This window comes from Neopelma chrysocephalum, unplaced genomic scaffold (assembly GCF_003984885.1).
Source record: "Neopelma chrysocephalum unplaced genomic scaffold, ASM398488v2 Primary Assembly neopelma1_44, whole genome shotgun sequence".
NCBI lineage: Eukaryota > Metazoa > Chordata > Aves > Passeriformes > Pipridae > Neopelma > Neopelma chrysocephalum.
This window is the reverse complement of record NW_020897703.1, coordinates 13,663,300-13,689,680: the sequence shown is the minus strand read 5'-3', so window position 1 is coordinate 13,689,680 and position 26,381 is coordinate 13,663,300. Positions and strand designations below refer to the sequence as shown.

General features: G+C 39.0%; 1 protein-coding gene across 5 annotated transcripts in view; it reads left to right on the top strand.

The window, feature by feature from the left end:
- The window catches only part of RAPGEF4 (Rap guanine nucleotide exchange factor 4), a 156,690-nt gene that overhangs the window by 83,619 nt on the left and 46,690 nt on the right, over positions 1 to 26,381 (top strand). For 4 of the 5 annotated variants that reach the window (XR_003533511.1, XM_027678541.1, XM_027678540.1 and 1 more), the window contains 5 exons: positions 14,433 to 14,486; positions 14,770 to 14,876; positions 16,100 to 16,221; positions 17,628 to 17,811; positions 23,841 to 23,925. Coding sequence is in view for 4 of the 5 variants with exons in the window: in XM_027678541.1 (XP_027534342.1) it covers positions 14,433 to 14,486; positions 14,770 to 14,876; positions 16,100 to 16,221; positions 17,628 to 17,811; positions 23,841 to 23,925 (552 nt within the window). In the remaining variant the exon portion in view is untranslated. The remainder of the gene's footprint in view (positions 1 to 14,432; positions 14,487 to 14,769; positions 14,877 to 16,099; positions 16,222 to 17,627; positions 17,812 to 23,840; positions 23,926 to 26,381) is intronic. The other variant, XM_027678542.1, reaches the window with a different exon arrangement.

The window sequence follows — 26,381 nt, the reverse complement described above, 5'->3', positions numbered from 1 at the left end:
GGAGTAGCAGAGTAATCAAGTACTGACCCCCAGGACTAACCTTCTCCTCACAAAAGGGTTATGGAGATGCTTGGGGGAGCACAGGGAAGGCAGTTTGGCTGAAGAGACATTTTCCCTTTCAGACTCCTCATGCCTAGCTGAATGAGTATTTAGATAAATAAACTAAAAAATGGAAAAAATAACAGAAATTCCTAGAAAATACTAAAATTTGTAGAATACTCAATATTGTGAATTAGATGTGCGACCTTCCTTCCATAGGAGCATCACTCTAGTTTGATCCACTAGTTTGAGGACACAGCCTACTGCCTTACCCAGCCAGCACTGGCAAGGTCAGTTTGATAATATATATTGTGGAGTCACATTTGATGACTCTTGCTCCTTGGCTTGTTTTCTGTGTGATTCTGTCTCAACCCATGAAAAACATGCACATATGCTCCATTTATCTCCTGCAGTTGAAAGGCAGAAAGAGGGGGTAATTATATTGAGAAAAAAGATAGTCCTTTTCAAGGTTCATGTCTTCAAGCAAGTCAAGCGTATACAAGTAACACATTTGGCACTTATATTTGAAACAGCAAAAGGAATTTTTTTGAATCTTGTAATTATTTTCTCAAGTTTGGCAGAAAAATTGCATCAGGGATCTTAAAATCAGGTTCTCTCTAGTCACTCATATCATCTCTCACAGCATTTTGACTGCCTGTCCTGCAATGCATGATGGAAATTGGGATTCAACAAAGTCAATTATAGTTCTGAGTGAGTAAGAAGTAATCAATGTGTCTGATCTGATCATTTAGCAGCATCTTTTTTTGCTTGTGTACGGATGACAAAAGTTTGAGAGGTTAATAAATAGTGGGGAAAAGCTGTCCCGTGATTTTGTTCTTTTTCTTGCGTTAGCTCGTCAAGAGCAGAAGCCCATTGTGCTGGCTGCACAGAATAGCACCACTACCAAAACAAGTGCCCAGTTTGTGGAGCTCATTTAGAGCCATTCCAAGTTAGAATTGCATGGGCAAAAATATCAGATATCTACGACAGAGATGAAAATATAATTAGGACTGTTAAATCCAGTGATGGTTAAGGAGAAAGTGCTGTTGAGGTATTTATGATTTATGACTTTCATTATTTATTCTTTTTGTAAATTTCCTTCTGGAAGAAAGCTTGGCACGAGATTTGGAACATGTTTGATCTTTGTGTGCTTTATCATCAGTGATGCAGCTGTCTTAAAATTAAAGATAGCAGTTAGTGAGGAAATACAAATACACATAGCTGAGTTGAGTAGTAGAGAAATAAAAAGAATATATAATTTAGGCTCCAAAATAAAAATTTAAAAAAAAAATCTTACTTCCAATACCAGTTGTTACACTGCTTCTAATTAGGATTACTCAGACACTCTTGTTTTCATCTCCTGAAATGAAATTATATAAACAATTTATACAATAACCTTAAATATGAACTGGATGGAGAAAGAACCAGTAGCTTAACAGAGAAGAATTATGATTATATCTTTTTAAACCTCCAGTACTGCTTTGTCTGTCCTCACTCTTTAAAGTAACTGGCTTCAAATGTATGAGTCTGAGGAGGCTAAAAAAACACCTTTTCTCATGCCACTCTTTCCTTGTAGCCATTTGCACAGTGGCTCATATGGTTACTTTTCTACCAAACACATTTTCTGACCCAGCCCACCTTAGAGCCTCATGAGCAGTGGCACCAGAAGCAGAGGTAGGAGGGGATGGCTGTGCAATGCAAAGATGGTGGGAACATCAGCTCCCAGAGCAAAGCACATTTGAGCCCAGGAAGAACTGTGACACTGTGGCTGCCCTTCCACAGCAGCTTCCAGCGGCCTGCACCGGGATTGAGGGCACACATCCTCTCCCACGTACCTTCTCCTACATCTCTTCTGTCTACAACCGGCTATGGATGCCCTCTCCTTCATCAGACTGACATTCCTGCTTACCTGGTGGTAAGGGAGCAGAACTGTCAGAAACACATAAACAGCTGTAAACACCTGACTTTGGCACAAAGCACTGCCGAGTTTGATCACTATGGATTGTCACTCTTTTCTGCCCCAAACCGGCATTTCTGCCAGCCTACATTAGCTGCACAGGAAGCAGAGGGATAACTGGCAGGTGATCGCTTTGTCAGGCCAGCTTGCAGCTCTCTTGCACTTCACTGCTAAATCACAAATGAATCTGTGTGATTTCAGTCTCCTGTGTTTAAATACAGATTTGTATAATGTATTCCTGTTATTGCTGTAATACATATACAGATCCAGTTAAATATTTGTTCCCCTCTCCCTCCCTCCTCTTGAGTTGTCTTAATTGTGTTCAAAGCCAGTCTAGATTAGGGATTTTCAGCTTGTGGTCTGCAGGCTGCTGGGTTCTGACAGCTATTCCAAGTGACATGGAGAAACAAACCTAAGAAAAGCCTCTTGTCACTGCCTGAACAAGGTTCCTTATCTTGACTGGCAAAACTGTAAGGGTCCACAAGATAAAGGAGCCTGACAACCCCCCCTTCCCTTTTGTTTCCCCCAATTCATTTCACACTCTGCCGAGTGTCAGTGTTAGCTGCTATGAATTCCAGGGCAATGTTGGAAAAACCTGTGTTGACAAAACTGTAGCAGTAAGTTTCTGATATTCCTTATGTTATAAATATGTAGCCACTGCTCCACAGCAGTCCTGGTCCTGTGTAATAGAATAGCTCTCCTGTCTTCCTAGTATGCTGGTCCAAACTGGGAGAAGGAGGAAGGAAATGAAGACCAGGGATTTGCCTTGCTAGAACTCCTGAATGCTACTTATTCTGTTTGGTTTCTTCAATGTTACAGTCAGTGTTCTTGAAATGCTGTCTTTTGTCTTTTGTCTGGCTTTTCTGCCATGAGGTTTGGGGTAGAGAACCTAGATTTCTGCCTGGAAAGTGCCGTGTGACCTAGTGGCAGTGCAGACACTGGACAATCTGCAATAATATTGGCCTTCAATATACCAGAAGTTCCTCAGGGTGCATCTTCCTTTCCCCAAGACAGTCTTGTAGCCAACTGTCATGGAGAAGCTGAAGATTCCTACATTATTGCAAAAATTATGTTTTTTTTAACACAAGGTAGCTGGGAATACTCTGTGTACATTCAGTATTTCCAGGCAAACTGGTTTGGATTACAGTAATTAAATTTTTCTGGAACAGGAAACATTTTTACACTGTGATTTGCTTAACATAGTGCAACAGTCATCATCCTTTATACAACCCACAAAGAGTCACTAAAGAGTCAATTAAGCCAAAGAAGATTTTGAGATTATGTTTAAAAAGGAGGTGAGTGGTTGGCAGATGGCAGGAGCAGAATTTTGGCTGGATGAAACAATATTTCTAGCAGTGATGTGAAAATAATGCCAACATTAAAGAGAAATAGGAGAAAGGGGATAAATTACAAAATACATACAATAGGTACTTTTCCATTTCACAAGGACAGGGCTAGTTCTGTGATATCCCTAAAAGCCAGACATCACAGAATTTACACAGCTTGGGCTACATACTGAGAGAGGTAAAAAGAGGTCATCTGTTTCAGAAACATACTGTGGTGAATTGGGATGTAAAGAGATGTGGTTAGCTAGGGAAAATGTCAGGTAGAGTAATTTCACCTCTCCATATCAGTCTTGGGTTAATTATTGTACTGTTCTGTGTGCATTTGAGGTTCTGTGTGTATTTGTGGAGACAGTTTTTTTCTCAAATTGTAATAAAGATTCATTTAAGCAACAGAAGCATCTCAGAGTATGTTTAGAAATGTCTATCCCTCATTAGTTATCAGGGAAAATGAGCTAAATTCAAAACAATAAGAAAAAATGTGAACAACCTGGTTTAAATAGTAGCAAGTTAGGGAGCTGCAAGCTCTGTAGGAAGTTAGGAAAGAAGAAGCAAATTTACAAATATGAAATATTTACTATTTTTCAATTAAAATCATATTTTATTTGAATTGGCAGGAATGAAAAGTATTATTCTTTTACTATTTTATTAGATAATATCTAGTGTTCACACAGATGCCCATTAACTCAATGTTTGTATTTTATTGACTGATTATACCCATTGCATTATGGAATTAATGTGAAAAACAGGGTGTGTTGACCTGTCTTGTTCATATCAATAATTTGATTCCAAATGTCTCTGTATGTTTTCAGTCAGTACAATTACTGACACTGTGTCTAAAGAATGCTGAATTAACTGATTAACTAATACAATTATGAGTTTCATTTCATGTTGGTTAAAAGTGTGAGACCACAACTGGATTTCAATATAAAAGAAAAATAAAAACTCTTACCCTACACGGCCTGAGAAACTTGGATGAGACAGGATAGGTAGCATGGTTCAGCACATCAGCACCCTCCACTTTGACAAGCTTTTTGTAGACATCATGGGAAATAGAAGTTTTAAGGAAGATAAGAAAGTTGTTTTGTGGATATTTGTCAAGAGCAGAATGCTTGTCTTTTCCACTGACACACAAATATGTAAATTAAACAGAAGTGCTTGAATGTTTTTTTTATGTTTATGACAGAAGACTTAAAGCTGTTAAGTAGAGAAATGCTTGGCTGAAAGAAGAATGTTTGTGCTTTTTGTAAAATGTGTTCTGGTCTAGCCATCAGTTTGGGATTTCTTTCCTCTGTTTACTTTCATATACTACAGGAACAACCATTTATGTTTTTTAGGAAATATATTCTATGTAGATGGAAAACATTGATATAGATCATTAAAAATCTCCTTCCGTGAAGTAGAACACCAGAACGTGTTGCACTGGATATTGTTGGATTATTTCTTCTCAATTTGATTTTTAGCAAAAATTTATTTCTGAAAAGGATGACAGGAAGAAGAATGAGGAGTAGATAGGGAAGCTGGAATCTGAGGCTGATGTGCTGCACTCCTTCCATGTTTTTTTCATTTGATGTACTTTCACACAATGCACTGTCCTGAACTTGAAGAATAAGGAATGTGGAATCACCAGAAGAGGCACAAAATGGATTTAAATTAACTTCTCTAGGCCACTTGGCAGAGGCTTTACAATTGTTGCTGACCTCCCCAGGGTATTCCGGAGCTAGCCTTAAACTCCCTCTAGCCCTGTCTCACTTCGATGACTTTTCATTTCTGTGTTAAAATCATTATAAAATTCCCAGTGTGAATTTTTAGGCACTAGACTTCCAGGATTTGAGTTGCAGCATTCAGCAGTGTTTTCAGTTGCTTATTCTCATCGCTTGTTGAAGATGTGAGTAGATACTGTTGTCCCCATTTTACTGATGGAGAGATTGAAACACTCAGAGGTGGAATAACTAACAGGGGTCGCACAATACATAAACTGCTGTCACCCAGGAGGCAGTGGTCCTCTTACCTCACTTGGTGGTGTTTTGCCTACACTGAAGTCAAGAGTTTTACCACTAATTTTAATAGGTTCACAATTTCACACCATGATTCACACTCCATCCAGGTTTTGGTACCCATGTGTTTGACATGAAAACGCTTCATTTAAAATTTCACTGCCTAGTCCTCAGAGGGCAGTTCCGGCACCTGGATGTAATTGAAGCCTACACGAGCCCATCGGATCCTGTTCATCTAGAGGGAGTGCCTTCTGGGAGGCTTGGAGGTGGGAAATGCTTACCAGAATTGTAGAGGTATCTGGAAACAAGTGAATTAAATCCATCAGAAGCTCATTAGTCTTTAACTTAATTTCATTTTGCTTGTGTATCTATAACATGGGTGAGACACAGGTCTTAAAAACTGGTAACCTTACTATCTATTATTTATTGTACTTTTTAAATCTTCATCATTATAGTTTGTTTCTCAAGAAGTAAATAATTTCAGGTAAACATATTGTTAGAACCATGAATACTAAGAAACCAGTAACTTGAATGAGAGACAATGAAAAAAAAGTGGTTTATTCTTTTGTAGGGTAAAAAATGCCACAGCAGACAAACCCATGACAACATTGGTTTGAGATTCTTTATGACAACTGTAGTCACACCTCTGTCAGAATATCAGGAATGCTCACAGCAGAGTTAGCATTTTCTGACATTTCATTCAATGCATGCAGTGTAGTTATAGCAGCTGTTTCATTGTAGCAGGGAAGCAGAAAAATGACAGGAAAATAAGACATCATTAGCCATGTTCTGAGGTTTTTTTGTGCACTGGTCATAGTCTGTTTCAATATTCCTTTTGCCTTTGACATTCACAGTGAAGTATGATTTTTGGTAATGGCTGAATCATTTTGCGTTTAACGGACAGACATTTGTCGTTCATCGAGGAAACATTGTAGAAGTGTTAATAATGCAATTTCAATTTACCTTTCTAAAATAATTTTGCTACACTGAATATTTGAGAATTTAAAGGGAGGCATTTTCCTGTTTATGTAGATACCTAAAGAAAAGCAATTTTAGAATGTATTTTAAAATACAGCGTAGTCTTCACATTGTATTACATTTAAAGAATATAGATTTTAAAACAATCATCATTATTCTGAGTGTTTTGATAGTAGCCCATTTTATGACAGTATTCAAAGCATTTTACAAAGGTAGAAATTATTAATATCCCTCTCTCTAAAAAGGGGGAAATGAAACACACTGTGATTACGTGATTTGTGTAAGGTCACACAGTCAGAAAAACAGAATAGAAGTGAGCTGTCTTTACCACTGGTCCTGACAATTTCTACTAGGCTGTTTTGCTTGGTTTAGTTAGTTTGTAGTTAGTTAGATATATGGGTATTTAGATTACAAATACTGTAGCTTTATGAAACTCAGAAGATTTTTAAAATGTGACTGCTTCTTTCCCTAATTTTGCAAATATCCTGTGACTGTGTGTTCCTGTGTTCATACCTTGCCCTTCTTCCTGCTTTTGCCATTTAGGGATGTTTCTTAAGAAACTACAGTGGTTTGGTAGTACAATTTTAGACTATGCAGGCTGGCTACAGATACTTTTAGAACAAGTTATCTTTTTGGGTAATTTGTCCTTTGTTAGTGGCGAAGTGTTGCTAAGTCACCTACAGACCTGGCATGAGGTCAATCATTAGCAGTTTTGAACTTTTCCAGTTAGGAGATGTGAGGAGGCACTTGGCTCTTTGGCTGCCAGTGCTGTCTTGTGGAGAGTGCTAGGGAGCACCAGGCTGATCCTGCCAGCTGCTACCTACATTTGTGAGAGAGAGTGAAGATGAGAATGAATTGTTTACACCATGGTAGTAGTGATGGTTGCATTTCCACTTCCACTTTTGTTGTCTCCTAAAGGAGTATGGTGAGGTCTCCCTGTACATATGACTGTGGTCTGGGTTGGACAGAGCTCAGTCCTGGTAATGTGTTCCAGCCATCAAAAGTCCCCGTGACAGGGAGTATGTGCCAAGGTTTCTTATGGACTGTGCACCCTGGGGTGTTGCTTAGAGGTCATAACATAGGTTGTTTTCTGATGACAAGCAGTGGTCAGTGTATCAGCATGTTCTACTATCAGAACATTCAGGGCTACTCCAGAGATCCAGTAGGCATTAACAGAACACAGAAATTCCTACAATATTGGTTACATTTTCCTTCAAATTTTGACAAAAATGTGTTTCAAAGGACTTTTTTTGTGAGAGGATCTTTGGTCAGCTGCTTCTCTGTTGTTTTTCAGCAAGCTGCGTTCAATAAGTGTATTGTTTTACCTGTAATATCCTAGCAGAGGTTGATGCAGTCTGCATAGATACACTTTCACTGCACCTGGAAATATGACCAATGGAATTACCTTTAGGATACTCTATCCAAGACTGCTTTCCATCTGAAAACGCACTCTAACTATAGCTGCACTCCAGCTATGATACTGTATGCTCAGCTTTGTCCCTGCTATATGGTTATTCTGTAGTGCTGGAAATACTGGTTTGTATTGGAAAAAAAGCCACCTCTACAAAGGCTCCACATCTTTGGAATTGTTATCTATATGTTTGGTCTGAAGTAGCTCAGGTAGATGACATTACAAAAAAATGGAGAAAGAATGGTAAGAGTAGAAGGGGGAGGTGGTGTGTGGGAGGGCTGTGAGGACTTTGGCTAACTGTCAGCTGTATCTTACTGACTGGCTATATTTTTGCCAAAATTGTGGGAATGGTTTTATGGTATATTTTATTTCCTCCCCTGTGAACCAGAGAGGGCACTGGAAACCTGTTGGGAGATGTATACAAGGATTTTCAAACATGTCAGTCAAAATATCAATCATCAGGAATCATTTGGAACCACTAAGAGCTAAATGCTCTGCTTCCTGAAATACACTTAAGAGACTCAAATGGCATGGGCCTGACTCAAAACTCACTGAGTCGATTAGGGACTTCCCAGTGATTTCAGTGGGATTTGGATTAGACCCTAAATCACCAAGAGCAGTAAATACTGAGGATGTAAAACAAACAGACCTCTCAGTGATGTGACTGTTGCTGCTGACACCTTTTGACTTGTGTGGCTTTTGTCCTTTGTTTCTTCTGGATCCCCTGCCAGCCAGCAGGAAAACAGATGTCACTTGCAATTCTTTTCAGTGTCCCAAATGAAAATAAAGGGATCAACAGTAGTGCACAGGTTTATCTGATCACCCTGGTAACCTCACATGCGATGGTTAACTCCAATCAATACCGAAACTTGTTCTCTGTTCAGAGATGAGCTACACTGAGGTCATGGGAAAAACATGATTCATTGGCTTTTGTTTTATTTCGTCTTAGTTCTATGCAAAACACATTTCCTACGTTAGTATTGCAGAGTAGTAAATTAGGTCGCCTCAATCCTTTCATTTTATAGATCCAAATTGCTGTAGATCTAAAGCATTCATTCATATGTAAAGGCTCAGAAACATCCCTTTGCAGCTATTTAACAAGAGGAATAGAAAAATCTATAAGAGATGTTCTTGGATTTTATTTAGCAGATTCAAATAACTTGACAAATACAGAGCTCATGTTAGGTCTCTATTATTGTACTTTTCATTATGTTATTTATTTGTTTGCACATGGCTTGCTCAGTGATGTAAGAAACACAAAAATAAAGGCAGGCCTTGGCCTGTAGTTAGAAATCTAAGGCCTATTTCTCCAGAGATTAGGCGTGTGCATAAAATTATACACATGAATAGTCCTATTTAAGTCTATGGTATTGCTCTCATGCATAAATATTTGAATCTTCAAAGGAAAGGAGGCTAAAATTATTACTTTCTCTGCTTCACCCCAGTTTAAATAGGGAGTTTTGTGATTGTCTTTGTGAAGGGTTTGTTTGAATGGCCCAAATGTGAATCCATAAATGTACAGATAGGGAGTTTGTCAATGTTAATGCTGAAAGCCTTTTTATCACAATTTCTCATAATAATTTTGTGCTTTTCCCTACCAACACCTGCAGTTTTTCCTTCTCTACCTTCCAGACCCATATGACCTTCTCCCCTACAGGGAGGATCAGTAGGTCATAGTAAAGTGTTTGAGTGTGCACTAGTTGGAAAAAGGCGTGAAGTAGCTAAAGCTCAAGATGGTATTGCTGTGTTGCTTTATCTCACACTGAAGGAGAGCTAAGAGGAGGTACACTGGTCATTCCTGTGGCCAGGAGATGAGTAATAATTTGTAAACTGTTCTAATTGGCTTGCTTATTTGAGCTCTTTGCATGATAACTTTTCCCTTATTCGGAAGTCCTGAAAAATGTGATCATCAAGGAGCTCTGTGACACAGGTATGTGCTTTAGTCACATTAATTCTTCAAAGATACCAGAATGTTTTGTGACGCTCCGCTCACTCTCTGCTGTTTTATAGGAAGAGTTACTTATTTTTTTTTCTAAGTGCTTTCTAAGCATCCCTTAATGGGAGATCCAAGATTGTAAAAATTCACAAAACATTTCTTGGTCTTCAGCCAAGCTGTGACAATTGTCCTCAGATACTGTCCCTTACAGAATCCATATCTGTTCTGACAGAAAATTGTTGCTGGAACACTGTATCTCCTATTAACTAATTGATGTTACATTTCTCTGCCTTTGAAGCATGACTTGCCTTTCTGTAGTAAACTCAGTCCAAGCCCCTTGTTTCCATTTGTTGCATTTCAGCTCAAATAGTGCAGCCAGAGTTCACTGCGACAGCTTTGAAAGGCTGTAACTTTGGGGGACTCTTTGCTGGGCACGTCTTTTGGGTGGTAATGACGTTGTTCCTCAGTTGGAGTGACTGCCTTGCTCTCTGGTGTTCGGGCTCACTGCTCGGGGAGCTCTATTACTGATTGTCTCTTTAAGCTCCACCCTGTGCTTGAACTTATTTTAGACTTGTAAAGCCGTTCTCAAAAATTGCACGGTACCATGTAATGAGGCTAAAAGCTACTTCAGGAAAGCATCCAGTCCATCCCCGAGCCACATTGTTACTCCTGACAGATTCCTTATGTATCCTCCCAAGCCTCTGAAGATGGAGGAACCAGACCTCCCTGGCAATCTGTGCCAATATTCACTGTACACACTGCTAGAAAAGCTTCACTGATGCCTAAACCGAATCTTTCTTACAGCAATTTAAATTATTTCCTGATCTCTGCACGAAGGACTAGGTCACTTCTTTCTTATTTTCAAAGGCCTTTTAAATCTGAAGACTTTTTTTATTACACTTCTGCTCAGACTTGTCATTTCCTTAGCTGAACAACTTTGATTATTTATGTTGTGCTTTCTGATTATTCTTGATGCTTTCCGCTAAAATCTGTCCAGCTGATTTAGATGCTTTTGAAGTAAAGTGGGCAAATGAGACACAGTGCTTTAGTTTAGGTCTTATCTAAGCTGACTAAAGCAGAAGAGCATTATGTGTCTAATGTGTTACTACATCCCATTGCTGCTTTCACACAAGTGTGGCATTGATTATTCAGTTGTTTTTAATATTTAAATATTTAAAATATTATAAACCTTATTTCTTTTTCTGTGGAACTGCACTAAGACACTTGTTCTCCATCCTGTCTTTATATAGCTGATTCTGCCTGCTTCAGAAAGGTAGTCAGCACTGCAGTGCATAAAAGCATCGTTTTTTTTAGGCCAGTGTTACAACTGTTTCAAATTGTAAACTTATTCTGCAATGTACATGCAGTCCCTCCCATTCTGAAGTCTCCTGCAAAATCAATAAACGTACATTCTGCTTCATCCCATGTTAATATTTAATATAATCAGATGTGATATATTCCTGAAAATGCTTCTCAGAACAGACCTCTTTACGACTGGCAGTTTGACTTTGCTTCACTAGTAATAATTGCTTTCAAAATACACTTTTCCAACTGGCTTTGCACCTATTTTGTAAGAATTTAATCTGCCTGTTGCAGAAGAGAATATCTGATGAGACAGTGCCATAGTCTTATTAAAGGATTGAAAATCTACTGTTTCTTCTCTAATCTATCAGTGTTGCTACCCAGTCATGGGAAGAAATTAGATCAGTGTAGCATGATTTGTTCTTGGTTAATATATGTCACATATGACTCATCTCCCTGTTCTTTTCCAGGTGCTTACAAATGGACTTTTTCTAGGAAGACACATTAAGCTGACATGTCTATATTTTTTCAGCTCCTCCTTTTCCCATATTTTTGTCTTCTGCTGCCTTCCTTAGTCCCAAGAGTTGTCAGAGGCAGCTGCTGATGGTTCGGAGGTGGCTGCTGACAGTTCCAAGATGGCTGCAGCCCTCTTTTAAGTTTCTTCAAGCTCTTCAAGTTTCCTGCATGAAATTCTACAAACGCAGCCAATCTGAAAACAGCTAATTTATGTTTTCTTATCCTTTTTTTTTTTCCCAGGCTGAAATTTTATTCTTGTCACTCTACTACTTAGGAGATTAGCCATCTGTCTGCCACTGATCTTTCTAATGAACACTGATGAAAAATAAATCACCTGTTTCTGGCCTTCTTGAACTGTCTGTCAATAGATTTCCCTCTTTTGAACAGTAGCTCAACACTTTTTATTTTCTTTGTTTTACTATAATGTATTTGTGAAATATTTTTTTATCTCTTAACATTTCTTGGCAGATTTGTCTCATTTTATACCTTTGCTTTTCTAATTCTGTCCTTTGTTATTCAATGTATGCTTTATACTTGCCTTCTGTAGACCCCCTGCTTTCTCCTTTCTGTACATTTCCTTCTTGTGTGTCAGTGAAGGGCTCTTTCTTTAGCTGAATCTTTACTACACCTCCTAGTTAGTTCTGTGCTAGTATATATTGTGTGTATGATTGGTACTGTTTAAGTTACTACCAGCTCTCATTGACTCCTTTTACCTTAAACTTGGTCCCTCATGACCCACTCCAGGAATTTAGCTATCAGTACTTTTTGGAAACTTTTCTTCCTAGTCCATTGTTTGTACTTTGATGTTCTTTCTTCCTTCTGTAAAGTTCTGACTCTGGATCATTTCATTATCACCTTCACCCAGGTTATGTTCTGTCTGCAGCTGATGCTTCTGTATTGGTCAGGATCAAATGTAGGTGAACAAGCCTTCCTACTGCTTTCTGCAGATTCCTATGCTGTGTCTTAGCTTTCACCTTGTTTTTTTTCTGTGCTTTTGAGTTGAATCAGATTTCTTCTAAATGCTGTCTTTTATTGTGTTCTGCTTAGGTTGGGAGATCTATTGACAAATCTTCATCCATATTCAATTTTTTCATCTATTACTTTTATGCATTTTTTGAAGCTTAATTGAAACTCCAAAGAACAAAAATGTGCATTTGTTTTCACTAGTCTATTGCTGTAAAAATCTCCTATATTTTTCATCTTACACATTTTCTCTCTCCTGTAAGTATATTCCTAACTAGAATTAAAATCTGAAAGTTAGATTGAGTGTATTGTACCTGTTTGAAATTGCTTTTCAGTGGTTTTCTTTGCATTAGAGGCATCTTTCAAAAGATTCTTGCTATTCTTTGCATGCTTTAACTGCAAATGTAGACTATCTAAACCAGGATCCGCACAGTTCCAGAAACCAAGAAATACTGGAGGATGTGCTACCACCCTTCTGGTTGAACAGAATGGTTTCTAACTTAAATTAGTCTATGAAAAATTGTGGACTTATTAATGAGAAAAATCAGGAATCTCATTTTAATTGTATTGATTTGCCTTTTCAGAGACTTCTTGTAAGGTATGAGTAGAAACAAAAAATGTTTTGCATTAGTTTCCATGTGCAGACCTCTCTGTTAAGGTTATTGATTTCTGTCATGTGCTTCCCTCATTTTCCCCTTCCCGGCTGGCCTGTAGTCTCTTGGTGCATTCCTAGCTCTTAGCACTATTTGATTACTACAAGGACTTTGTCGCATCATTAAAATCCTGTGGGAGGTAATGAACAGATGCCCAGCTTAAAGAAACTGATACCTGGCAACCCAGAAGTACAGAGCACATGTTTCACCTTATTTGTGACCGAGTTGTCCTGCCTTTGCTGTACAGGTGTAGGGGAGCCATGGCTGCCACGGGCCAAAGTGCAAAGTGTTGCCCTTGTGGGAGACCTCTGTGTTGGGTATGATCTGCCCTGTCGGCAAGACCAGAACACCAGCCAAATTCAGCCCTCGTGTCGTGTCTTCTGACATTTCACACTAGAAGTGAATTTGCTTCATGCTCTTAACTACCAGTCACAGCAAAATGTTTTCCCATCATTCTGAAGTGGCTACTGAAGTTCAGTTTTGTTCTCCTTTTGTCTCCATTTCTACTGTCCTTTAACCCTCTGCTTTCCTTTTTCCTCTGTGTTGTGCCATGTGCTTCCTGTCTCCCCTTTCTTTTCACATGTTTATGTGCCTATTTTCCCATTTCTCTTATCTCCTTCTCTGCTTCTCCCCTGTAGAGCCCTGATAGTCTTCCCTTTCACTCTTCCCTTTGCAGAACCAAGCCACTTGCTTTGTTCTTTTCTCTTTCCCTCTCCAGCCTCTTTGTGCAAGTCCTTACCTGGGTCTCTGCGAGTGGCCTGCGTGCCTCTACATTTCAGAGTGTGGCAATAAAAGGATTGCCAGCTCAGCCTGGTGATAGTTTAGAAAACATAGATAGTGGAAGCAGAGCTTTATCTCCATTCCTGTTTCTTGTGCTATGCTGTGAGGAAGAAGAGAGATGAATAGAAAAAGGTGCTAAAGGAGGAGAGAATTTCCGTGGTGGAGGGCTGGATGGCAGAGCAGATGCTTGTGGAGGAACGCTGTTGTGCCCACTGCAGGTGGAGAGCAGGAGGAAGAGCTAGCTATGCCTGTGTAGGCTCAGATCTGGTTAAGATTTGGCCATTGCACAATTCATTAGTGCTTCAGAAAGTTTAGCATGCATTTGTTATCCATCCTCACCTATCGTATCACTGTTTTAATTTGCCGAGCCTCAAGAACCAAGTTTGTCTTTAGGATGTCTTCAGAGAGCTTTTTCTATTTGTGTCTCCTGGGCAGAGCTTGGACCTACACATCATTTTTTGTTATTACAGCTTTTTTGTTCAGTTTTTTACTTTAGCCTTTATTTTATTTTACTGGTCAACCTTTAAAAAATTATTTAATTTCGTTTTATTTTTCAGACACCTCTTATTGAACCTCACATCCCACATCGTCCTACTAAAACCATTACACAGGTAATAGGATATAGATGTGCTGTAGAGCCAGGCCATTAGACAAATGGAAATAACTATTTCCAGCAGTGTGATAGGAGTCAACTGAAGTGATGCTTTCTGTTAGATGTGATAAGTATGTGAGACTTAAAATCCCAAATTGCTCTGCAAAAGTAAGCATCTGTGCAAGGACTTTTAATTCAGGGAAAAGAGAACTTGTGTTTTGTTTTGCAGAAGGCAGTACAGAGATTCCAGAAAATTTAAAATCTGTCTGTCTTGATCCTTTTTTTTCTCCATGATCACCAAGGTTCCTTCAGAAAAGATCCTCAGAGCTGGAAAGATTTTGCGGAATACAATTCTGTCCCGAGCCCCTCACATGATAAGAGATCGTAAATACCATCTGAAGACTTACAGGTGTGTGAGCTGATTGTAGAGAGGTCTCTGAATTCTATGCCTGCCATCCTCTGATTTATGATTTATGCCTTACCATACTTGCAGGTCTCAAAAGGTCTGAAATTATTCTGTGATGCTATTTGAGTCTGGATGTTATGCAGTCTTTAATGGGCCTGGTAAATCCTTTCTGAAGTAATTTGACTGGAAATTGGGTCCATGATTGTGAACAGAGTATTCAAATACAAAAACTCTTCCAAAGTTAATAGCATAGTTAGCTGGAATATTCTGTGTAATGCCAAGTTAAAATGTAGATTCTGTTCTTTTCATCTATGAGTAAGAGATAATAGAAAAGCTCATTAATATATTATGTTACTGTACTGATTGCTACGGCAGTGTTGCTCAGTGTGGAGTTCTGAAAATTCACCTGGTGAGAAACATTCCGTATGTAGATTTTCTGCTCTATTTAATTTTTTTTTCAGTGTGTTGCCAGGATTTCTTATCTTCCTGCTGGTGGCAGCACAGTCTTGCTGAAGTGGGATGATAATGGCACTTCTAGAATAGAAATGTGACTGCAAGATGTCAGAATCTATCTACTGTTGGCTTAAGAAATAATCAATTTGTTTTAGTGTCTAACATTTAAATCAAATACCTAATGCATTATTCAGAGTATATTTAAGTAAAAATTGGTTTAAAATCTCTGGGTGTATCTTTTGCTAAATAGTAAATCAATATGTTGCTGATCTGCTTTTGAAATAAGTGCATTGATTTTCCATATTTCAGTCCAAAATGTATTTAATATGCAGAGGTATTTGGAGCTTGTGAGTTGATCTGAGAATATATCACAATATAACACTGTTGATTGTTCTGCAAGAACAAAAGAGCCTATATGATAAATGAAGACCCAAATAACTGCACAGTTTTCTCTTATATGTAACTGGGAAAACTCTTACTGTTCTGCTGAACCAGGGAGTGTTATGAGAAAGAATTTTACTAAGTGATCATGTGGCTTTTTGAGTTTTTTTCCCCTTCTTTGGATGTTCTCCAGAACTTGAGGCCTACTGTTGTCTGCCTCTGGGTCAGTCAGGAGATGCGAGGTGACCAGCACTTGGCATGAGAGAGCCTCAGGAACACTGTAGACCTACAAACCAATTTGCCTAAGTTTATACAGAGTTCTTGGCAGTCACTGTGTGCGCTCTCTCTCGGCTGTCTCCCTTTTAATTTCTTTCTATTTATTTGTCCTTCAGGCAATGCTGTGTGGGGACAGAATTAGTTGACTGGATGATGCAGCAAAGTCCTTGTGTCCATTTACGAACCCAGGCTGTTGGCATGTGGCAAGTATTGCTGGAAGAAGGTGTTCTTAACCATGGTAAGCTAAAGAAAATTGGCATCTTGACTAACATATGGAAAGTGTGTGACATCAGTGCCTCTGTAGTGCTCTTTCATGAAAAAGAAAGGGATCATGAGCCCAAAAGAAATGCTGCAGAGCGGGCTGCTCATTCATAAGTGTAACACACAGACATTATTATTTGAATCTTACTACTAGTATACTTTTTAAACTTATGAGCATATTGAAAAGTAAATGAACAATTTATAATGTTAACACCAATTATACATAGGAGTACACTGGCTTGTGCTTATATCGCAAGAGCTGGATAGCACTGAAGCCAAAATCAAGAGATCTATTACCATACATAAAACTGCTCTTCATCAAAGACTTGCAGTTTTTAAAAGTTAATGTGAGCATTTGTGTTTGCTCATATCCATAAATCTGGAGTGATTTTCAGTGGTTTTGGAATGGTTCCTAAATTCAGCACTCCAGATATTCCAGTGCAGAGATATGGGATTTTATGTTAGCTTTCTGACTGCATTTTATGTTGACTTTCAGTTTCCATTTGGCAGGATTTACTTGGTAACAGGATATTATAGCCCTCAAAAGGGTAGCTTTGTAAAGTAATATTCATATTTGAAGCTTTGCACATACATTTTTATTAAATTCAGAAGAGCAACTCTATTACAGGATACTTCCATTTATCCTCTGTTGTGCTTCCCATATCCCAGTGAGAAATTTCCACACTGAGGAGACAGACTGTTTCCACTGCTCCCTTACCCTAAGGGCTCTAGCTTTAATTCCTGCCAAATATTCCCTTGAACTCCCAGGGGCAAGCTATTGCAAGCTGCATCACAGTATCCAACTCAACACATCACTCTGACTTGCTTGGAAGACCAAGGGTTTGTCCTTTGCAATATCATAACGTTCCTTTAGAGGTCTTCTCTTGGCAGTCCTTCCATTAAGTTCTTCCACCAGGACACAGGTCCATGAACTGGCCCCAGGATTATATCTTGATGATATACATTTCTGGTACATCACAAAGACTTTTGATGCTTTTGCTACCTTTTGTCAGCCTGTCTAAACATGCTAGAGAACACCTCTTAGAAATTGATGATGTAACCATTACCCCAGTGTGATTTGTCAAATAGATCTAATAAGAAAAAAACCACATGTGCACACACACACGTGTGTATGTACACCCACAACACATATATATGGAAGCCTTTTGAAAAGTATTTGTAGCACACAATTTAAAAGCGTACCCTTCAAGCTACATAATTTGGACATATGTGAGAAATAAGAGTGTTTCATACTCTCGCAGTTTCTTTGTAGCTTTTTTTCCCTTCTTAACTAATATATCTGTGACATGATGCTACACAGATTTCTACAAGGTTAACTTCGATGAGGAGTGCTTAGTATTTGATATGTTTTGTTGTTTTCAGTGGATCAGGAACACCACTTTCAAGACAAATACTTATTTTATCGATTTTTGGATGATGAACGTGAAGATGCCCCTTTGCCAACTGAGGAAGAGAAAAAGGAGTGTGATGAGGAGCTACAGGACACTATGCTGCTTCTGTCTCAGATTGGGCCAGATGCTCATATGAGGATGATTCTCAGAAAACCGTAAGCAGATTAATGAGTTAATATTACAGGCCTTTCTTGTGATATGGACACAAGAGAAGCTTATGTTTATTATCAGGCATCCTTTGGCCAGCTATTTCACTTCAGTGCCAGTTTCTCCAACCTCTGAAGTTTTTACATCCATGTTAAGTCATTTCTAGTCCTCATTAATACTTACAAGTTGAACTGTGTGTTGAGAATAACCATGAAAGGCCATGAAGGCCATCACACTCACCTGGAGGAAAATGCTGCATTATGAGGTTTTTATTTCATTTCTGAGTCTCCCCTGAAGTAAGTTTCAGGTGGTAGCAGGGTCCTACTCTGATAACACTTTGTGTGTAGAAGTGTCATTCAATTAACTAATGCTGCTTTCAGTTACTTTGAGTGAGTAGAGTGGTAGGATGGCAGTACAGCAGGTCCCTTTCAGTTACAGTTGTCAGTGGCAGCCATTAATTAGATTCAGCCTTAGTAGAACTTTATTGAATCAAGATAGGCTGGACTTTGCCTGTTGTAGTTTGCCAGGAAGGTGTGAAATGTGGCTCTGTGAGTTTATTTATCAATTCTTATTGTTATAGAATCAATACTTTAAGAAGAAAAACCTTTCTGTACATAGGCCACAGAGGATGTTTGCCTAACCTTTTGATAGCCACCAGATCACGTCCCCTCACTCCTTGGTTGGCTAACCATCCTTTCAGCAGTGCACTCTGGTTGCACTGAAAACTGTGTCAAAGGCTTTTTTTATAGGCAGCTTTATAGTGACTTCAAAGCAACCAGTATAAACTCTGTTTGACCCTCCATTGAAGACAACCTCTTCATTAAGCAGGTAGTGTTTAGTGGCCAATGAATATTTTCTGTGGCCACTAAACATATTTTTCTGCTAATTAAGCACACTGAGAATAAGGAATTACTTTAGCTCACCTTCACCGAAGATTTACTTGTAAGGGTCAATTCAAGACAGGTAAGCACACAAAGCTGGATCCTGCTTCTTTGAGGCCATTGGCAAAGTTTGTCTTTGCTATGGGATAGGATTGGGCCCTGCCTACAGTGTGAGAACATTTTTCATACTAAAAATGTTTTCAATCACCTAACACAAATGTTTGCTCCTGTTCTGTTTCCGTGTCCTTTCCCTGCTCCATTCTTGTCCATGTGTTATGTTTAGATTGTTAGGCTCACTTAGACAGCACTTTTCCAAAAACTTACTAAAAGCATTAAAAGCAAGAATTTCAAAAAGTACCATCAGACACTTGTGTTTATAAAAAAATGTAATACTGCCATGGAGCAATAGTTTTAAGGTAAATATTTGCTTTCCTCTGTTTGTTAGAGGTCTAAGTCAACACAAACAAAGGGGCGGTCACTCCCTGTCACACAAAATACACAGACAAACCAGACTGGGAATATGGTGCTTCCATTACCCTTATGATATTGTGGAATTGAGATATTCTCTCCTCACAGAATGTCCTGTGTGTTCTCCACTGAGAAGCAAAAGTGGGCTTTTGCACCCCTGAGCAGACAGACGCCTGTCATTAGGAGGCTGAGCAGTGCTGTGTGTGCTCTGACCCTGCTCCTCTGCACTATCTCTTTTGCCTCCAGCTGACCGAGCAGGTTGCTCTTGGAGAATTTCTCCTTAGCCTATCACGGTTTTTGGCTGCCTACTACATTTGCTTTCCATCATGACTTTCAGAACAGCAAGTGTAAGTTTACCCTGCAGGATCAATGTTTATTATCATCTGGACTCCTTGCAGAGAGCTGAAGGGCTGGAAAGATGCTCTGGAAAGTATTGCTCTTCTCTCTGTGTCGTCACTTGCACAACATCACCTGGGAGAATATTAATAGGAGATTTTTCGTGTGATATAGTGAGGGGAAAGAGGTTTTCTCAAGACTGACATTTATCTGACATCTTTCCCTATCCCTGGAAGTGCTTATTTTGGCTGCCCTTTGTTCATGGAAGTAAGCTTGTACTGCCAGGCACCATATTAACTACTGCTCTAGTATTCAGTTTACATACGTTATGATTTTGTTAGTTGAAAATCCACCCTGGGCTGAGCTGCAGCAAAGCTGTTAAAATCTCCATGAATCCTCAGAGTCCTGCTAGTTTTGACTTGCCACTGCTACAGCTGCCAAGAGTTCAAAGGAATTGTCAGAGCTTCAGAGATACTGGCTCTAGCTGACCTGAGCAGGACCCACAATTTTCAAACCAACACAGCTGCATTTTGTAACAGTAACCATTTCCAGAGAGGTTGCAGAACTCAGATAATTACCCTGAAAGAAATAAGACAATATTCTTTGATGAGAAGATTACTTAGAGAATTTGATTGTATAATGAAGCTGTTGCTTTGAAAGGTACTTTCTATTGTTCGAAATCTGAAAATCTCTAGCAAAAAGTGTCACTTGTTTTGACAGCCGACTTAAAAAATTCTCTGTTTATTACATTAACTGCAGCATTTTAACTGTCAAACTGTGAAAGAATGTTCTATAGTTTAAAAAACAGAATAGAGCTCAGGGAAATTTTTGGCAGGCTCTTGTTGCTATTGGGTTTTTTTTTCCCCTTTGGAAACACATATACTGAATGTGAAAATAGCTTTTTGTGAAGTCGCAAACACAGCTCTCTGCTCCTTATAATGGCTGGAGCACAGGTGCAGACCTTGCACAAACCCCTGGAAAAATTATTGTGGAATTAACACAACTCTTTGTTACAAGTGTTTCCACCCTTCAGTAAGAAAATACATCCTGATGGTAAACTCTAATTAAATATTATGCTATAATACAAAGTTAAACACAATAATAACAGGAGTCTTTAAAGGAAGAATGATATTCATCAGACAACAGTATTTAACTCAGATGATGTTATGGATTATATTCTTTTTTTAATGCCCTAGCCTACAGTAAGTTAGCAGTGTGACTGAAATAATAAATGTGTGCTATATATTCTTGGTGACTTCACTCAGCACATTTTTTTCTCAGTACAAAATGTTTGATTCTACATGTGATCAATAATCAAATTTTAGTGCCATTTGCAGAAGTAAATGCAACGGGATGCTAGAGAGAGGAAGTGAAAACAAATTAAAACATGTTAAACATAACAAAATACATATATAACAATTTAGTTTGTACTAAGAACATATATTCTTAAGCAAGATGTATTTATTCTCTGGTTCTTAAATTTTTTTTGTTTAGATGTTCCACCCAGCTGTTAGTAGTAAGAACCACACTGGATTTCTCTCTAAAGACAGTATTAACTTCCATAATCCTTGGAGTTTCCCACCAATGAAATTTCATAAACCAAGTTTTGTTCCTAGGACAGGAAATACAGATTATCAGTTCACTGATGGTTATGGGTATTATGTGTGGTAAATGGTATTTATGGAGTTAATCAAGGCACACTGATTCAAGTACAAAGATTACATAATAAACTTCCATGCTAGAGTAAGTCAACATGCATTCACTTTCACACACAGGTAGTGGATAAAATTATTCATGTCTCCTATTTATTCTTTATGGTACTTGAAAACAAAATTTGTACTCTGGAAATATATGCTTATTTGATGCTTAGTCACAGTGTTACAGGGTCTCTGATCTTTTCCTTTGTTCTTATTATCCAAGAATTTTCCGGTTAGCTGTATAATAAAAATAATCAATGATATTGCATGTACATGCACGACTTATCAATGGTGAAGTTCTATATTATTGTCAACATCCTAGTCACAGAGAAGCTCAGTGTCTCTGACCTTGATAAATTCTCCAAACACTGAACAGTTTTTATTGATCACTTAATATCACCTGAGTTCTGTCCATTAATGTATACCCTCGTTCCCTACCTATTCCATTTATTATCCTCTCTGTAACCAGCTATTGCTGTTAGAATGTGTCCCCTGCAGAAACTAGGTCTTTTCACAGCAGGATCCTACAAATCAACATCAGTGGGTCACCGCACAGGTTTTAAAGACACAGTGATGTCTAATATCTCTCCACGTGACATCTGCAGGAGCAGAAGTAAAGACTAGGTACTGATATCCACTACAGATTGCCAGTCCTCCCAGTGTGCTAACATAGGAGGCAAATGGACATACTGAAAGAAGAGTGTACCCTTTTGTTTTGATAGAGATCTGATGTAGTTAGGCATCATCCTTTTATGTTTCAATATCATGTAAAAATTTGTTGATTTGTTACAGTATGTTTTCCATTTTCAAAGACATGCTGTTTTTAAACTGCCCCTTGAAATTATAAGGCTGACACTAGGAGGGTCAGCCTTATAATTTCAAGCCAGAATTAGAAATAGTAAAGAGTATTTTGAGTCACTAGAGGGCATAGCAGTACCAAACCAGTTTCTGTTTTTCCATTAAAAGTTTATTCCATTCAGTACGAGAAAAGAGTAATTTTATCCAAAACATTTTTTGTCTAAATTGATCTTTAATCTGGGTAATAGTACATGCATGTCGTTGGTGAGTAAAGAACAGATGAAAAATATAGCTTGCTTAGCAGAGATGTCAGTTGTCCTTATGTTTTCTATGACTTCTTCAGTGCTGCTTTCATCCAAAAGAAGTCTTCATCAAGATTCTTTTGTAAAAAGATACAATATAACTCCAGAGTGACATGGCTGGGTACTCCCTGTACCTCACACATGATATAGACAGACTGTTGAACCAGGCAGTGATTAGGCAGAAAACCTATAGAGCATAATATTTCTTCATGTGGCTTTCCTGATCCTCTAAATGAGAGTTTCCTGTAATACTGACATTTCAGGAGGAAAACTTCTATCAGGAGGGTTCATTGTAACCTTTGTTTTAGGGTTGTCCAAAGATTCACTTGTGCTGTTAACTCTTTTGACATCACACATTGCAGACAGCAGGGTTTGGAACTGTGCCTGTTCTTAATGGCAGAGCATATAAACCTTCTCCTTTGGAACTCCTGCCCCCGACTGGACTTCCTGTACCCCATTTCCTCACATCTTAAATTCCTCCTCTCTCCCTTCCTATGACTAAGTGGCTCTTTTCTTCTGTTCTTGGCCCATTGAATTAATTACCTGTATTCTGCTTTTCAGAAATCTAAACCATATTGTTTGAAAACACTTAGTCCTATAAAAATTACTTGGGATAATGCTTTAAAGGATTACGTAACTCCAATGTGTGGTCTGAAATTATATCACAGGAGAATTTGTCCTTTTAGAAAATGAAGTTGTATTAGACACTGTAACTAAAGAGAAGCTTGTGAGTGGGAAAAAGATTGGGATCTGCTCACAAGCTCCTACAACTCCTTCTCTTGGGTACTGTTTATTAGATCCTCCAAAGCATGTCCACTACACTGCAGTCCCCTCAGTATTTGTGTGCTTCTTAAGCAATCAGAAAATTTTGTGGTGCATAGGCTACAGAAATGCTACTATTTCAGTCACAGTGGCAACCTCGTTACTCCTTGTCCTGTAGGAGAATTATTCCTTCATCAGTGCCTGCTCTTTAGTAATGGCAGCTTCTTGTATTTTTCAGTGAGAGAAACTGAAACTACTGAATGGTTCCTATTTGCCTTTGTGGCTACACAACAGCACTCAGCATTAACTGTATAGCAGCTGTTTGCTGTACTCCAGGATGCACTGCTGCCTCTCCAATTTGTTCAGCAGAAATTCACACACTCCTTTACAAACCACTACTACTGTCTGTTTGTTACAATAATTAGTGCTGCATGTGAAAAATAGTGCATGTCCCACAGCCAGGAGTTCTTTTGAAAGGAACAAATTTTTACGTACCATTTCAGATTTATGTGACCATTTTACATATAGAACACTTGATTTAATCAGGAAAGCTGCCTAATCAGGATCTCTGTAAGGTGGTTGCCATGGCTGCTGCTTGGTGTCATTCAGGTAGCATTGACAGAGCTTCCATCCTTTGTGTGTTTCAGCCTCCACCCAGAAACATCACTGAGGCTCCATTTAGTGAGGATGTACCCTTCAGTACAGTAGCATTTTGTGTTGTTCTGTCCTTCTCTGAAGCATTTATTTTGGGTGTTTATTGCATTTTGCTATCCCTTTTATCTTCTCTCTGTAGGCCTGGCCAGAGAACTGTAGATGACTTAGAATTTATATATGAAGAACTTCTCCACATTAAGGCCTTATCTCATCTTTCTACCACAGTAAGTAATTTTAAAAGTTATAACTCATCACCAAAGGAAAGGCTGAATTTTTACTTCTGGTGTTTTTTAGAGTTGGAGAGCCCATAACCATTTCCATTTATACTTCCCATGCAAAGAAGTTATTCCATCTGTGAGAACCACCCAAGCACTGTGTAGTGTAGATTCTCTTTTGGATATCAGATATAATTCTCTTCATGTATTTCTGCACAGCTCTTATCTCACTCACTTAGCGCGGGTGCTGCTGTCTGCATCCATATTCGAATTTAAATGAAGATGTATCCAATCTGACTGGACACCCAGGATTGTGGTGCTACTGAATTTTGCAGAATTGATTTCTCATCTGTAAGGAGTCTTGGCTTGAACCAGTTAGGAGGAGGAATTACACTGTGCAGAAAGGTCACCTGGCGGTTCTTGGTGGTTCGAGTTTGGTCACTGAGTGAAGGAAAGCTCATCAGATCAGACACTCTCTCTGGGTGGTCAAGAACAGTGCAGAGAACCACAAATAAATGAAATGGAGGAGAGAATGCATCTTTGAAAAGTCTCACCGTTGTTGACACACTGTGTAGGTAACTGAAACAAGATAAATAACACTTCTGGTCTCAGCAGCATGTGGATGCTTTCAGAAAAAGGAAGCCAGTCAGAAAGTAGATCTGTGTTTGATAGTAGCTTCTTTGGAAGCACTTGATACTTTCAGTAACTCTCAGTTAACTTGGGCAGATGCAGCTGATTATGAAGCTGCATTACAGAAAGATAGTACTTCATGCAAGTATGTAACACCTGAGCAGCGTTTTTCAAAAAAAAAATAGGCATCCAGAGTTTGTATCTGAATTACAGAGGTGTTAAGGAAACTTCCCAGTTTGACCATTCATGAGACTCTCTGGCAGTCACACTCCCAACACCAGAGACTTTCACTGCTGGGACCGAAGCCCCTTCACAGCAGGCAGCTCCAGTGAACCTTTCTGGTTCGACCCCAGATTTCCCAGTGGAGTCACAGATGTCTCGTTCCATGAAGCAGTTTATTCACAGTGCAGTAATACAGAAACAGCTTGAGCTGGTGCCTCCAAGGAGGGACCCCCAACAAAGGGGGTTTTATCCCCTCACAGTCCAAGCCATGTAAGTCTTGCTCTTCCTCCTGTGTCCTCCACTCCTGCTTTTTCTCTCAGTATCCGTTTACCTGGCTGACACCACCAGTCTTCGTGACCTTTGCTATGCAAAGGATTGGCAGTTCACAGCCTCTTGTCTCAGGCTCCCACCCAGAGCTCAATCTGCATCTCAGTCTGCATCACTTACTACAGCTTGCAAACCTGCACCAGATGTGCTCCTCAGCATGGGAACAGCCATCCAAAATCCTTAAGCATCCCTGAGATGTACAGAAAAAAGTATTTAAAGACTGCTGTAAGATCCAGAAATGACCATTTAAAGGTTAAACAAAAGAAACTACCCAAGACAGATACTGAGAGGGAGTAAAGAACACTCTCGATACTGCAGATATAACCCCGAACAAAAAAATCCAAAACACTAAATATTTTCAGCTCTGAAGAAATTCAGACTTGAGGTGAGAATCCACAGGAAGTAGCATATGGAACAAGTAGGGTAAATGATACAAACTGCAAGAAATACATGGCATTTTGAATTACAGTTGATTCCATGTTTTTAGTAAGAATCTGGAAGTGCCATCCTATTACACGTGAACTAAAGCAGAGGACAGAAACCGTAACTAGTCTTCAGAGGAACAACAGACAGCATTGCTTCTATGAACCAGAAGATTGTTGGTCAATTGACTTGAAAGGAAATTAAATGTTTAATTTATTTTAAGCAAGGCATAATTCCTGAAGTAATAAGTTTTCTAGACATCCCACGAACAGCAGGAAATAAAATGGATAAAATTCAAGTCGCATGGTGGTGAACTAATCCTTGCTAAACCTGTGAAGTTAATATATGAATGAAAAACAATTATATAATACAGTGTTAAAAACAAATTTTTGGCTTCATCAAGAGGATTCCTTCACTGCAGAGTCAAATGACTGAATCAACTGAGAAGACATCTGAGGACATACGTGGATAGGAATGCTCTCTGCAACGTGCAGAGCAGTGTTAATGGGGCTGTATTTCCTGTCCTTATGAAAGCATTGCCTTTGAGCAGAGGTTATAAAAGAGTTTGTTGAGGTGTTATAGAAGTCACAGGTCTGTGTGTTTGCTGATCAGTGTGCTTAAAAAACCTGTCCAAACACCTCTATTTATCTCTCTTCTTCTCCAGGCTGCAAACAGGCACTAGCTGTCAGGAAGGAGTTCTGGGAGAGGTGGCTGGTGCAGTATGTTTGTGCTTGGTGCCTGAGCAGAGGTTTGGGTGGGCACACAGGGATGCCTGAATTTGTCCACCCATCTTGGGAGATGCAGCCACCAGACTCCCATCTGGATTGTATCCAGAATTTGAGAGTTCCTTCTCAAGTTTTTCT